Consider the following 15,088-nt stretch of genomic DNA (forward strand, 5'->3'; position numbering starts at 1 on the left):
ATTCATTTTTTACTAAAACAAACCAAAACCAGAAACTATGAAAATGACCTGGGGCATTTCAACAGCCAGAAAACTGACTAACACAAGAAATTCCTTTGGCTTTTGCTCAATCCTTTGCTTTTTTTACCTTGGCCTTGAAGATCTGTTTACAGCCTTCCTCTCTGTGAACATGTCACACTCGTCCTATGGAGATCTAGTGGCTCATCGCAGCTGAGTGGCCGGGCCTGCTTCCAGAAGAACTGGCAACTGCAAGCTGGGAGCCAAGAGGAGACACAACACTTCACTGGGAAAAGGGCCTTCCTTGCTCCTTGAATCACAGAGTGGTTTGGGCTGGAAGAGACCTAAAATCATCTTAGATCATCTTCCAACCTCCTGCTGTGGGCAGGGGCACCTTGTGCTATCCCAGCTTGCCCCAAGCCCTGTCCAGCCTGGCTTTGGACACTGCCAGGGATCCAGGGGCAGCCACAGCTGCTGTGGGCACCCTGTGCCAGGGCCTCAGCACCCACACAGGGAACAAATCTTTCTCAATATCCCATCTAACCCTGCCCTGTGGCAGTTTGAAGCCATTCCCCCTCGTCCTGCCACTCCAGACCCTTATCCAAAGTCCCTCTCCAGCTCTTTTGGAGCCCCTGTAGACACCGCAAGGGGCTCCGAGGTCTCTCTGCAGGCGGGACACCCCCAGCTCTCCCAGCCTGAGTAGAGCAGAGAAGCTCCAGCCTCCAGAGCGGCTCCGGGAGATTCCCGGCGGTGAAACTCCAGGCTGCTGACCTTCCAGGCGCTGCGGGGCCGCTCCCGGCTCTCCCGTGCCCCGCGGCCCTCGGGCGGAGCCGCGCGGGCCGTTGTCAGACCAACGGGGGCGGAGCGGGGGCGGAGCGGGGCCGGCCTCACCCGCAGCGCCCCGGCCGCCGCCGCCGGCAGCGCCCGGGCCCCGCAGCCGCGGATCGCAGCCCCGCTTTGTGCTCGTCTCCGCGCAAGGCAGGCCAGACTAACCACGTCCGCACCTTTCAGCTCATCACGGGAATGAGAACACACCTGCCCTTGCGGGAAGAAACCTCTAAGGTCGCAGCCTCTGATAAATAATCAATAATGATAGTGTTTATAGGCATTAATCAAAAGCCCTAAAGCAGTGGCTCAGCATAATCTGGCTCCCTGAGCTAAGTCAAGAGAGGTTTAGGCTGGATATCAGGAAAAGGTCTTTTTTTTCCCACAGGCTCCCCAGGGAAGTGGTCGCAGCACCAAGCTTGTATGAGTTCAAGAAATATTTGGACAACACTCAGGCATGTGATGGGATTGTTGGGGTGTCATGTGCCAGGCCAGGAGCTGGACTAGCTGATCCTGGTGGGTCCTTTCCAACTCAGCCTATGCACCTCCACAGGTGCAATTTGAGGCTGTTCCCTCTTATATGTTACTTGTTAACTGAGAGGAATCCTACACCACCTGACTGTCCCCTCCTCTCAGGAGCTGTGCAGATCCAGAATGTCCTCCCTGAGCTTCCTTTTCTCCAGACAGCCCACCCAGCTCCCTCAGCTGCTCCTTGTTCTCCATCCCATTCACCAGATCTAGTCAATTTTGTGGACACACCCCTGTCCTCAATGTCTTTTTTGTCATGAGGGTACCACAAATCACCTGAGGATTTGAGGTTTGGCCATAGCAGTGCCCAGAACAGGGGGACAATCAGTGCCCTGGTCCCACTGGCCATACTATGGCTGCTGGCCACACAAGGCTGCCCTTGACCTTCTTGCACACCTGAGCATGTGCTGACTTATATACAGCGGCAGTGGTGATTTCCCTCTCCTCTCCAAAGCAGCAGTACAGTAATCCTTTATTTTACAAGCCAAGGTGTAGCAGAAGATAAACACAAAGCAAGGGGGAAGCAGGTCTTTTCCAGGATGCAAAAGAATCTGAAGCAGAGAATAAAGCTTTGAGAAATCAGTCACAAGGAATGATTTCATTTCAATACCACAGTCCAGGATGCAAGAAAGAAGAGAGACCAGGGAGCCTGATCATCATTCCTGGTCTCCAGCTGTCTGCTGACACTTCTGAGGCAGGACTCAGCAGCAGAGAGTGTCTGCACCTCCCGTGCCTCCTCTGCCCTGTGTGAGCAGCGCCAGCAGCTCTGGCAGGGAAGCTTCACAGCAGAGGGCTTGTGTGTTTTGGCTTTTCACCTTCATGAAACGATGCTTTGGGTCCCCAGGACACTCCTCTGCCGAGGGAGGAGCAGCTGCCGCATCTCCTACTGTTTCCAGCAGCTGAGGAATCGCCATGGAACAACTTCAGCGCAGACCTTTTAGCTGGAGCTTGTGCTGTTCCTTCTGCAGCCCTCGGCCGTGCCAAGGCGGCTCACCTGCCGTTCTGGCAGCCGGTGGCCCTCAGGTGTGAGCTGCCGACCGGGGAGCCTCGGGGAGCCTCGCCCGGCCATCCTGGGGCTCGCGGTGGATCCGTCGCCCTCGGAGCAGCAGGGCCGGAGGCGCTCGCAGCGCTCTGCGGCACGAGGGGGACACCGGGCGGTCCTGCCGGTACACGGCGGCTGCTGCCGCTCCTGGATTCCCGTCCTCTGGCGGAACGATGGCAGAAGTCACTCATCTCCCACTTACCACGGAAAGCACCGCTCCTTTGGAGAAGAAAAAAAACCGCGGAAGAATTATTATACCTTGCAGACCCCTTGTTAGGCATTTTTAAAAACAATTCAATATTACAGCCGCGCAAACAGAGCAGATATTAGAGGGAGAGTTCAAATGCCCTACAATTTCTGTGAAATAATTAGGATCAGAACTTAATTTCAGCTACAGGTGACTCACTCTTCCTATAAGTTCGACTCTGCTGAATTGTCAGGAATAATCTCCAGCGTTGCTGATGCAGTGTAGCAAAGAACCATCTCCTGATGGCAGCACGTTTGCAGTCCAGAGCTGAGAATGCCCAAGATGAGAACCAGTGAGGTCGGGACTGAAATCCGTGCCGGGGAAGGGCAGCAGCAGGGAGCCGGCCCTTGCCTTTTCAGGGGAGTGCGAGGGCTGCAATGGCAAAGGCAGTTTCCAGTGCCTTGGCACTCAGCATTGCTGCAGCACTTGGCAGTGAGTGCCAGCTGGGAATTCTGAGTGTTGGCCTTTGATCCTTGGCAGGAGAGCTGCTTTTAAATTTTTTTCCCCCTCCATGTTCATTCACACTGGCTTTTGTAAACATTTGTCTATATATTGACTTTTATTTGCAGGAGCATTTAAGAGTCTGGCTGTGATTAAGACCCTAAATTTTAGGAGAGCAAACTTGCAGTTTTTTAAGGAAGTGTCCACATAGGATGCCCTGGAAACTGTCCTCAAGGATAATGAAGCTGAACAGAGCTGGCATCCATTTAAAGCTATTTGTCTTAGAGAGTAAGTACAGCTAAAATCTATTCCCTGAGACCTGGGAAACAAAAGCTAAGTCATGACCACAAAACAGCTGTTTTACACTAATTAATTTTGGTTATCATGTTGCATGAGGGCTTTAGTCTTCTCCAGAATTTCAGGTTGGTCTCAATGCATTGATCTTGGTTTGCACAGATAACAGCAGACAGTATTTACTAACATGCCAACACCTCCTACTGTAGCCAGCAACTAGTCTCAGGCTGGGCACTTATGAGCAGCAGTCTGTGATACTGAGCCACTTACTGTGAAATGCTTGCATAGCAGTGGTAGTTCCATTTGCTATATTTTCCAAAAGATTGGTTGTCCCTTTCTCCAGCTAACAGATCCATAGTCGTGGAATGAGGATCCTCCTTCTGCTAAAGGGTTAATTGATGTGACAACTCCACGAATATTTTCCTTGGCACAGCTCCCACACAGCCAATGCTGATTAGGGCAATTAGCCCATTCTGTGGTGCTGAGGTCATGGCAGCCAGTGGTGCTGCTCAGCCCAGCTGTCAATACTGGCATGGCAGGATGGACCCCACTGCATGGCTTGCAGTTCACAGCCTGAAAAAATCCATTTGGATGTAGAATTTTCTTCACCAAGATGGCAATGGATAGTTGGTGCTTGAGACATGAACCTAAACCTGGCAGAAGTTTTATGAGTGTGTCCCCACAATTCTACCAATTCCATCATTCCCACTCAGCAAACCTCTTGGTGCCCAGATACAGGATGCTGAGTACAAATCAAAGAATTTGTTCCCTTTGAACGTTCATTAGTATCTAAGATGTATGAATTAACAAATTAGAATCCCAGCCAGCAAGGCTCTGGTAAATTGTCCCTAAGAAAAGTAGCCAGGGCATATTTGGGGTGGCCTAATGGTGGCCTTCCAGTTTCTGAAGGGAGCACATGGGAAAGAAAGACGGAGAATGACTGTTTCCAAGGGTCTGGGGTGTCAAGACAAAGCGGGATGTCTTCCCACTGCCAGAGGGCAGGGTTAGATGGAGACAAATTATTCCATGTGAGGGTGGTGACGCCCTGGCACAGGTTTCCTGGAGAAGCTGTCCTGGAGATGACTGCCCCATCCCTGGAAGTGTCCAAGGCCAGATTGGACAGGGCTTGGAGCAAACTGGTCTAGAGGAATGTGTTGCTGCCTATGGCAGGAACCAGATGATCTACAAGCTTTATGATTACAAAGTCTCCTTCTAATCCAAACCATTCTCTGATTCTCTGAATGCAGACGAGTACTACAATAATAATAATTTCAAAACATTATGGTGATCATCTTCAAAAAACAACATTCAAGAGGAAAACATTCTCAGCACAATGATGGTTTGTGCAATTATAATCTCTTCTACAAGGTCATGAAATTAAAATTTATGGTAATTACAGCCCATGGTAATGATTATGCTAACAAACTGTTCCACTAATTATATTTAGGTACTTAGATTGCATTAGCCAAGAAGTTTTATGCAAAGATTTGAATATTGCCTATATCTCATAAATAATAAAGACTATTAATGGAGATAATACATGCCTCAACCCACAATTACAGCAACATGTTTTAATTCAGTTGCTTAACACACAAGTTTAAAAACGGAATTAGAAAACATAGATACTAATCAGTTCTATGAGATCCATATTTGCTTATCTTTGAACTTTTTTTTTTTCTTCAAATAAGATGGGAATTCAAGAAATGAAGTGAAATTATCTTCCTTTTTCATAATGGAAGTTTTTTTTTCATTAGGTATTCCAGCTCTTTGAACCTCCCTCTGACCAAACTAGTATTGTACATATTAGGTTTTTACCTTTTGCCCATGAACCAGGGGATCCAGTCTGACCCTCGGTGCTGATTTCCCCTAGTCACTTAGAGACTCTTGAGCCAGCCTTAGGCATGGCCCAGGCCCTCCACCACACACCCACTCCGGGTGGCTTGGGCCTTGGAAGTAGTATCTTCTTTGGCCAGCTGAGAATTACACTTCCTTGTATATTTATTGAGAAAGACGAATGGAAACTCTTGTACACAGCAGTTACTGCCACAAAAATTCTTGTCCTACAGTCCTATGTGGTTGTCTTCCTCAGAACAATTCAACGTTAGCGCCAAATGTTGGACAATATTTGAAGGAAGCGGCGAAGGATAATATTGCCATTGACAAGCCACCCGGAGTGGGTGTGTGGTGGAGGGCAACTTCAAGAGACACCAAGAAGCCCTGCCACTTTGCAAGGGCAGCATTTCTTGGATCGGCAAAACCCCTCCTACGTGCACTACCGCCGGAGCTGGAAGATATAAAGTACCACCCTGGAGGACAGGCATGGAAAGCTTAACAAAGACTGAAGGCAGCACTCTGATTCCCCCTTTTCCTGAGGTTTCTTTAGCTGAAGTTGCTGACAACGACCAGCCTTGGCACATCAAAATGTGTTTGCTGTTTTATTTCTCGGTTTTATTATTCGGGTCCTCACTCCTGCGTGGGACTCGGTGAGTGGGTGCTGCAGAGGCTCCGGCAAGGCATCAAAAACGCCGGCCCCACACCCAAGGGTGGTGCGAGATCTCCTGCAGCTCCGGCCTGTCCGCGGGGTGCTTGGCCAAACACCATTGGATCAGGTGCTGGAGCTCTGGGGAGAGAAGCCAGAAAGCGCCGGTCACCGGCAGAGTCTCCTGCCCAGCTGCCCCCGTCACCTGCGGGGCCCGGGCCGCGCCGCGAGCGCCCTGGGCCGTGCCGGGCTGCGTGCCGCCGCCTGCCAAAGCCCGCCGTCGTGAGGCCAGACACCAACCTGGAGAGAGCTGCCGCCGGAAGGAGAGCTTGCCCAGCACGATGTCATGGTCGTCCTGGAAGGGGAGGCTCCCGCAGACCATGACGTACAGCAGCACGCCCAGGGACCAGACGGTGGCCGCATGGCCGTGGTAGCAGCCGAGCCAGATCCACTCGGGCGGGCTGTACTCGCGCGTTCCTAGGGGACACAGGCGGCGCTGGCCGGGCGCAGGCTGCTGCCTTCCAGAGCCCGGCGCCAGCCTCCTGGCCCAGGCAGGGGCTGCACCTGCGGCCACAGCTTCCCCCCGAGGCCACCCCGCATCCCCCGGCCAGCTGGCCAAAGGCACGAAACCATTCCGCGAGGCCAAGAAGGCCAGCGGAGCAGCCCAGGCCCTCGTGGGCCCGCTGAGCCCAGGGGCCGGGAGCCGCTTTTGCCGCCCCTCTGTCGGCAGGGCCGGCGGCCGGCTCCTGGGGCACGGCACCCGCCCCGTGCCAAAGGGCGGCCGGCTGAAGGCCACAGCCCGCGGCCCAGGAGGGAAGGGGGCTGTGCAGTGCCTGGCACCGGGAGCAGGGCCCAGGCCATGGCTCACCGGCAAAGCCCGTGAAGGCCCGCTCCTGGAGGAAGGTGCCGCAGCCGAAGTCGATGAGCTTCAGGTCGCCGCTCTCCGGGTCCACGAGGAGGTTCTCCGGCTTGATGTCCCGGTGCAGGACGCCGCAGGCGGTGCAGTGCCGCACGGCCTCCAGCACCTGGCAGAAAAGCCAGCGCGCCTGCTCCTCGCACAGGAAGCCCTGGTCCTGCTCCTCCAGGAACTCCAGGAGATCCCGTGATGCCCCCGGACGCTCCAGCACCAGGATGAAGCTATCTGGCAGCTCAAACCAGTCCAGGAGCTGGATGATGTTGCGGCAGCCAGAGCCCACCTTCTCCATTAGCACCACCTCCAAGGGCACGCGGGTGCCGTCGGGCTGTGAGCAGGAGAAAATCAGCGCCTCCGGCAGGTGCTGCTGCTGCTGCTGCTGCTGCTGCGGCGGCCCTGGGGCTGCGCTGCGCCCTGCCCGGGATGCCCCAGGGTCCCCGGGCACAGCCTCCCAGGCGCTTGCACTTCCCCCCACTCGGGGGATGCTCGGGGGGCCCCTGCCCGGCCCCAGTACCGCTGTTGGCCGTGCCCGGGCCCGCGGGGCTGCGGCTCCGCACGCCGAGCCCGCCCCGGGATTCTCCCTGCCCGCCGCGCCCCGCTCTGTCCCGCTGGCCCCGCTCGCTCACCAGCTCGTCCCACTGCAGGACGCTCTCCCGGTCCACGCGTTTGATGGCCACCTGCGAGCCACGGAGAGAGGAGGGCTGAGCTCCAGCCCTGCCGCTCCCCGCCGCTGCCCCTCCTGCCCCGCCCGGCCGCGGCGGCCACTCACCGGGCTCCCGTCCGAGAGGCGGATGCCCGAGAAGACGGTGCCGAAGCCGCCGCTGCCCAGCTGCGGGCCCAGCAGGTACCGCTCCTGCCGCTGCCTCCTTTGCCCTGCGGCCGAGAGAAGCCGTCAGCCTGGCGCCCAGAACCCCCCGCAAGTGCCCGCGAGTGAAGCGGGCCGGGCCCCCGCGGCCGCCGCGCTCTCACCTGCTTCGTGCTGCGCGCCGGGCAGCGGCCACGGCCCTGCAGCCGCCGGGCTGGCGAGCGGCGGAGCCGGGCCGGGGCAGCGCGCACAGGCGGCTGCGGCAGCCCCGGGGCAGCGGGCCGGGGCGGCACCGTCGCTGTCCCCGGCGTCGTGCGCTGGGCTCCGCTCCTGCCGACGGCCGGGGCTGCAGCCCGAGCCTTGGCCCAGGGGAGTCCCGGGAGCGGCTGCAAGGCAGACAGGGCTTGTTCACGCCGTGCATCGCAGGCACTGCAAACAGCCGGCGACTCGGCTGCTCTCGGGGGCCCTGGCCTGGCCTGACCGCGCCCCTGCATTGCCCCGGGGGAGCCTCAGGCAGCTCCTCAGGAGATCTCACCTGCTGCTAGAAAGCCCTTGGCGGCACTCGAGGGCTGTCTTGGGGCAGCTTCCTGCAGGTGGAGGAACCTCTGGAGGCTCGTCTCCACCACCAGGCTCGGGCTGTTGCCCGCTGGCACAAGCGGCACAGCGTCCTGGCTGTCCTGGCTGCTGTGGGATGACCACAGCTGGCTCCAGGACTCTTGCTGCCCCGCCAGCTGCTCCTGAGCAGGCTCCCCCGCATCGGGCTGGGCTCCCTTTTGGACTTTTGGGCTTTCCCCTGCCACGTCAAGGGTCAGGATTGCGCCCATGTTGTTGACATCCGTGAGTCCAAGGGAGCTGGGAGACCTGTCCACGGGCTCTGCTCCTTCCACAGCATGACAGGTCTCACTGAGCCTCTGCGAGGGATGGAGGCTGTCAGAGATAGCAGAGGCTCCTGGCAGGGTGCAGGATCTCTGACAGCCTGAGGTTCCTGCATGGATGGTGGTGGCTCCCCCCTGCTGTACCATCCTTACAGGCCTTGAGGATCTTCCAGGGATGGAAGATCTCGCTGGGAGCAGCCTCTGGGAGGGATGGAGGCTTCCGGAGGAGCTGTCCGAGCCACAGCAGGGCAGGTGGACTCGCTTCTGCAGCTCCTTCAGTTGTTTCCACAAGGCCTGCCACATCCCCGAGTAGAAGGGCGCACGTGTCCCGCTGCCATCCCAGAGCTGCAGCATCAGTTTCCACAGCTCCCGGGCCTCTGCCAGGCAGGGGCCGCAGCCGCAGGGGCTGCCCAGGGGGCTGGCGGGAGCACGCGGCCGCTTGCCAGGAGCGGCCCGAGGCCGGGGGAGCCTGGGAGCCGCAGGGGCTCCTCGCTTCCTCCGTGAGCCTCTGGGCCTGGCCCCGCGGCGCTTGCTCCTCTTTCCTGTCCGTGCCCGCCGGCTGCGTGGTTGCCGGTGGCCAAAGGCCCACCAGACAGCCACGGCGGCCAGCAGCAGGACAAGCGCAGTCATCAGGTCGCCGCTGTCACCCATGGCTCCAGCACGTGCCATCGCAACTGCACTGGCAGCTGCGGGCACCGGCCCCTTTTATGCAGCGACAGCGCGGTGATGTCGCAGTGATGTCACAGTGCTGCGGCCAGCACAGCCCTGGGACATCACAGCCCTGCCTCACGCCAGCGCTCTGCCCCTTTGTGCCATCACAGCCCTGCCTCGGCCCCGCCCTCCGCAGTGCCCCAGCAGGGATCAGGGGGCTCCCTATGGGCACTTGCCAGCTCTCTGGAGCAGAGTGCGTGGAAGAATCTTCTTTAAGAGGAGGGGAGTGTTGATGGTCTCACCTCCTTGCTGGCAGAGCATGGGACATGGATTGTCCAGTGTGACACTGCAAAGTCCTTGAGGAGGGCAAGCCCCGCTCAGCAACATCCAAGCCATCTGTGTGCTGTCTACCACATTCCCGTCCCGAATCCAAACCCAGCTCTTTGCCGCTCCCTGGGAAGGAAATGGATCCTATCCCATTGAAAACCAATACATCAGCCCATTCTTCAGCCAGCACACCCTTTCTCTGTGTGTCTCACACCTGGACACCAGCTCCAGATGTATTCTGTGAGGGACAGGATCAAAACTCCGCTTAAAATCCTGAAATAGAACCTGCTTTGCCTTCCCATCATCCATGAGACGGGTGACCTCATGGTCGTGGCACAGTCATTCAGACAGGAATTTCCCTGACTGCGGACTCATGACTGACACCCTGAAAGGTTTCAAGCACCTGCATTTTATTATTTCCCACTACAAACGTTTATACCCTTTTCCCCCACATGCGTAATATCTGTGTGCCCTTTTACTCTTTTGTGGTTGGTCAATAAACATCAGCATTCCGTGCTTCTTTTCCTTCAGTGCTGTTCACCTGTCTTCTACAGCTGCACTCCATTAGGGATGAGGCTGGGCCGCAGCCCCATTCCCTGCGTCCCATAATCTGTTCTACATTCCCCTCCGTTATCTCACGCTGCCCTGTCCTGGTGCTGGCACTGTCCTCCCGTCACTTCCCAGTAGCGCCAATGATGGCCTTTCCCGCTATCAAGATCAGATGATCAGGGCTGGAGTTTCCTGGAGAGTCCAATCCCTTCCTGTCAAATCAGGTAGAGCTGTGGAACACTGAGCCAGCATGGACCTCCTTGTCTTTCAGGGCCTTGGGCAGAGGATTTAGGGGCTTCCTGTTGGGACATATTGGGATGAATCCCATTGTCCTTGGCTTGTAAGATAAGCATGTATTCTATTTGCCATCTGTTGGAGGTTTGGCTGTTTTCTTATCTCTTCCAAGAACAATGTCTCCCTTCGGGGAGGTATCTTCTGCTGATAGACCATTGAATGACTCACTGCATGATTGGTAAAATCGCACCATCCCATTGCGAGATGCTCCACCCAGATGGACAAGCCAAGCATTCCTACCTGCATAAAATCAGCACTTTTTGGGACACCACGGCAGCCCTTTGTTGGATTCCCAGAGGAGCGGCTTTCTTCTCTGCTCGGTTCCCAGAGGAAGACCAGACCCAACTACTACCAGACCTTCAGAGAAAACTCCACCCTTCTACAGATCACGGCTTTAGCAGCATTTCATCTGCCACTCCAGGAATTAAGAAGCAGGGAAGGTTTTAACCCCATCTGGTGTTTAACTGGTCCCGGGGAAGGAGACCTGAAGGAAATCCATGACTGGATTCAGAAAAAAGATCTCTAGATGCCAAGGAGATATTCAATGATGCACCTTGGAGTTAATTTTTGGGATTTTCATTTTTCTGGAGCAGTAAATTAGGATGTTGCTGGAGGTTTCTGGTGGTGTTCCCAACAGGGCAGCCATTTGGTGCAGCCCATGAAGCTGGCATCACGGTCCATGCGGGTATAGGACAGATCCTTGTGTTCTGCTTCTTTCCCTCTCTACTCCCCAGTGCCACCAGCTCCCCCCGGCAATGAGGGGGCTCCGAGCTGAGCGAGGGCAGTGCAAGGTGCAGCAGCTCAAGGATCCACTCCCTGTGCACTTCCCGGGAAAGGGCTGCCCTGGGCCTTGTCACGGACAGAGGGAGGGACCCCTTCATCTGCTAAGTCTGACCCTTCTGCCCCAGCCTTGCTTGGTTCCATTCATGTGCCTCCCGCGAGGTACGATCTGCACACAGATCCTGGTTCTGATCCTTGGAGCCACCGCACTGTTTTTCCTGGATTTTAGCCAGGGCTTCTCCTGTGTAAGGGATAGGGATATGTAGGAGGAGCCTGTTGGGCTCTACCCCCACCCACCACCGTTAGAAGTTTCAGGCCTCCCAAGGACTCCTGTGTCTCCTTTTTCCCCACCAATATCCCTCTTCAGATGAAGTTGCTGACAACGACCAGCCTTGGCACATCAAAATGTGTTTGCTGTTTTATTATTTGGGTCCTCACTCCTGCGTGGGACTCGGTGAGTGGGTGCTGCAGAGGCTCCGGCAAGGCATCAAAAACGCCGGCCCCACACCCAAGGGTGGTGCGAGATCTCCTGCAGCTCCGGCCTGTCCGCGGGGTGCTTGGCCAAACACCATTGGATCAGGTGCTGGAGCTCTGGGGAGAGAAGCCAGAAAGCGCCGGTCACCGGCAGAGTCTCCTGCCCAGCTGCCCCCGTCACCTGCGGGGCCCGGGCCGCGCCGCGAGCGCCCTGGGCCGTGCCGGGCTGCGTGCCGCCGCCTGCCAAAGCCCGCCGTCGTGAGGCCAGACACCAACCTGGAGAGAGCTGCCGCCGGAAGGAGAGCTTGCCCAGCACGATGTCATGGTCGTCCTGGAAGGGGAGGCTCCCGCAGACCATGACGTACAGCAGCACGCCCAGGGACCAGACGGTGGCCGCATGGCCGTGGTAGCAGCCGAGCCAGATCCACTCGGGCGGGCTGTACTCGCGCGTTCCTAGGGGAGACAGGCGGCGCTGGCCGGGCGCAGGCTGCTGCCTTCCAGAGCCCGGCGCCAGCCTCCTGGCCCAGGCAGGGGCTGCACCCGCGGCCACAGCTTCTCCCCCGAGGCCACCCCGCATCCCCCGGCCAGCTGGCCAAAGGCACGAAACCATTCCGCGAGGCCAAGAAGGCCTGCGGAGCAGCCCAGGCCCTCGTGGGCCCACTGAGCCCAGGGGCTGGGAGCCACTTTTGCCGCCCCTCTGTCGGCAGGGCCAGCGGCCGGCTCCTGGGGCACGGCACCCGCCCCGTGCCAAAGGGCGGCCGGCTGAAGGCCACAGCCCGCGGCCCAGGAGGGAAGGGGGCTGTGCAGTGCCTGGCACCGGGAGCAGGGCCCAGGCCATGGCTCACCGGCAAAGCCCGTGAAGGCCCGCTCCTGGAGGAAGGTGCCGCAGCCAAAGTCGATGAGCTTCAGGTCGCCGCTGTCCGGGTCCACGAGGAGGTTCTCCGGCTTGATGTCCCGGTGCAGGACGCCGCAGGCGGTGCAGTGCCGCACGGCCTCCAGCACCTGGCAGAAAAGCCAGCGCGCCTGCTCCTCGCACAGGAAGCCCTGGTCCTGCTCCTCCAGGAACTCCAGGAGATCCCGTGATGCCCCCGGACGCTCCAGCACCAGGATGAAGCTATCTGGCAGCTCAAACCAGTCCAGGAGCTGGATGATGTTGCGGCAGCCAGAGCCCACCTTCTCCATTAGCACCACCTCCAAGGGCACGCGGGTGCCGTCGGGCTGTGAGCAGGAGAAAATCAGCGCCTCCGGCAGGTGCTGCTGCTGCTGCTGCTGCTGCTGCGGCGGCCCTGGGGCTGCGCTGCGCCCTGCCCGGGATGCCCCAGGGTCCCCGGGCACAGCCTCCCAGGCGCTTGCACTTCCCCCCACTCGGGGGATGCTCGGGGGGCCCCTGCCCGGCCCCAGCAGCGCTGTTGGCCGTGCCCGGGCCCGCGGGGCTGCGGCTCCGCACGCCGAGCCCGCCCCGGGATTCTCCCTGCCCGCCGCGCCCCGCTCTGTCCCGCTGGCCCCGCTCGCTCACCAGCTCGTCCCACTGCAGGACGCTCTCCCGGTCCACGCGTTTGATGGCCACCTGCGAGCCACGGAGAGAGGAGGGCTGAGCTCCAGCCCTGCCGCTCCCCGCCGCTGCCCCTCCTGCCCCGCCCGGCCGCGGCGGCCACTCACCGGGCTCCCGTCCGAGAGGCGGATGCCCGAGAAGACGGTGCCGAAGCCGCCGCTGCCCAGCTGCGGGCCCAGCAGGTACCGCTCCTGCCGCTGCCTCCTTTGCCCTGCGGCCGAGAGAAGCCGTCAGCCTGGCGCCCAGAACCCCCCGCAAGTGCCCGCGAGTGAAGCGGGCCGGGCCCCCGCGGCCGCCGCGCTCTCACCTGCTTCGTGCTGCGCGCCGGGCAGCGGCCACGGCCCTGCAGCCGCCGGGCTGGCGAGCGGCGGAGCCGGGCCGGGGCAGCGCGCACAGGCGGCTGCGGCAGCCCCGGGGCAGCGGGCCGGGGCGGCACCGTCGCTGTCCCCGGCGTCGTGCGCTGGGCTCCGCTCCTGCCGACGGCCGGGGCTGCAGCCCGAGCCTTGGCCCAGGGGAGTCCCGGGAGCGGCTGCAAGGCAGACAGGGCTTGTTCACGCCGTGCATCGCAGGCACTGCAAACAGCCGGCGACTCGGCTGCTCTCGGGGGCCCTGGCCTGGCCTGACCGCGCCCCTGCATTGCCCCGGGGGAGCCTCAGGCAGCTCCTCAGGAGATCTCACCTGCTGCTAGAAAGCCCTTGGCGGCACTCGAGGGCTGTCTTGGGGCAGCTTCCTGCAGGTGGAGGAACCTCTGGAGGCTCGTCTCCACCACCAGGCTCGGGCTGTTGCCCGCTGGCACAAGCGGCACAGCGTCCTGGCTGTCCTGGCTGCTGTGGGATGACCACAGCTGGCTCCAGGACTCTTGCTGCCCCGCCAGCTGCTCCTGAGCAGGCTCCCCCGCATCGGGCTGGGCTCCCTTTTGGACTTTTGGGCTTTCCCCTGCCACGTCAAGGGTCAGGATTGCGCCCATGTTGTTGACATCCGTGAGTCCAAGGGAGCTGGGAGACCTGTCCACGGGCTCTGCTCCTTCCACAGCATGACAGGTCTCACTGAGCCTCTGCGAGGGATGGAGGCTGTCAGAGATAGCAGAGGCTCCTGGCAGGGTGCAGGATCTCTGACAGCCTGAGGTTCCTGCATGGATGGTGGTGGCTCCCCCCTGCTGTACCATCCTTACAGGCCTTGAGGATCTTCCAGGGATGGAAGATCTCGCTGGGAGCAGCCTCTGGGAGGGATGGAGGCTTCCGGAGGAGCTGTCCGAGCCACAGCAGGGCAGGTGGACTCGCTTCTGCAGCTCCTTCAGTTGTTTCCACAAGGCCTGCCACATCCCCGAGTAGAAGGGCGCACGTGTCCCGCTGCCATCCCAGAGCTGCAGCATCAGTTCCCGCAGCTCCCGGGCCTCTGCCAGGCAGGGGCCGCAGCCGCAGGGGCTGCCCCGGGGGCTGGCGGGAGCACGCGGCCGCTTGCCAGGAGCGGCCCGAGGCCGGGGGAGCCTGGGAGCCGCAGGGGCTCCTCGCTTCCTCCGTGAGCCTCTGGGCCTGGCCCCGCGGCGCTTGCTCCTCTTTCCTGTCCGTGCCCGCCGGCTGCGTGGTTGCCGGTGGCCAAAGGCCCACCAGACAGCCACGGCGGCCAGCAGCAGGACAAGCGCAGTCATCAGGTCGCCGCTGTCACCCATGGCTCCAGCACGTGCCATCGCAACTGCACTGGCAGCTGCGGGCACCGGCCCCTTTTATGCAGCGACAGCGCGGTGATGTCGCAGTGATGTCACAGTGCTGCGGCCAGCACAGCCCTGGGACATCACAGCCCTGCCTCACGCCAGCGCTCTGCCCCTTTGTGCCATCACAGCCCTGCCTCGGCCCCGCCCTCCGCAGTGCCCCAGCAGGGATCAGGGGGCTCCCTATGGGCACTTGCCAGCTCTCTGGAGCAGAGTGCGTGGAAGAATCTTCTTTAAGAGGAGGGGAGTGTTGATGGTCTCACCTCCTTGCTGGCAGAGCATGGGACATGGATTGTCCAGTGTGACA

General features: G+C 59.6%; 1 protein-coding gene across 1 annotated transcript; it reads right to left on the reverse strand.

Annotated features, from left to right (window-relative positions):
* Nucleotides 1-6,330: 6,330 nt before the first annotated feature.
* LOC144246771 (serine/threonine-protein kinase pim-1-like) lies at nucleotides 6,331-9,097 on the reverse strand. Its single transcript, XM_077785521.1, has 6 exons — nucleotides 9,036-9,097; nucleotides 8,107-8,255; nucleotides 7,536-7,639; nucleotides 7,393-7,443; nucleotides 6,722-7,094; nucleotides 6,331-6,464 (listed from the first exon to the last, which is right to left on the reverse strand). The coding sequence occupies exons 1-6, from the start codon at nucleotides 9,095-9,097 to the stop codon at nucleotides 6,331-6,333; spliced, it is 873 nt and encodes a 290-aa protein (XP_077641647.1).
* Nucleotides 9,098-15,088: the final 5,991 nt, after the last annotated feature.

The sequence above is a fragment of the Lonchura striata genome, chromosome 9, assembly GCF_046129695.1.
Source record: "Lonchura striata isolate bLonStr1 chromosome 9, bLonStr1.mat, whole genome shotgun sequence".
Classification (NCBI taxonomy): domain Eukaryota; kingdom Metazoa; phylum Chordata; class Aves; order Passeriformes; family Estrildidae; genus Lonchura; species Lonchura striata.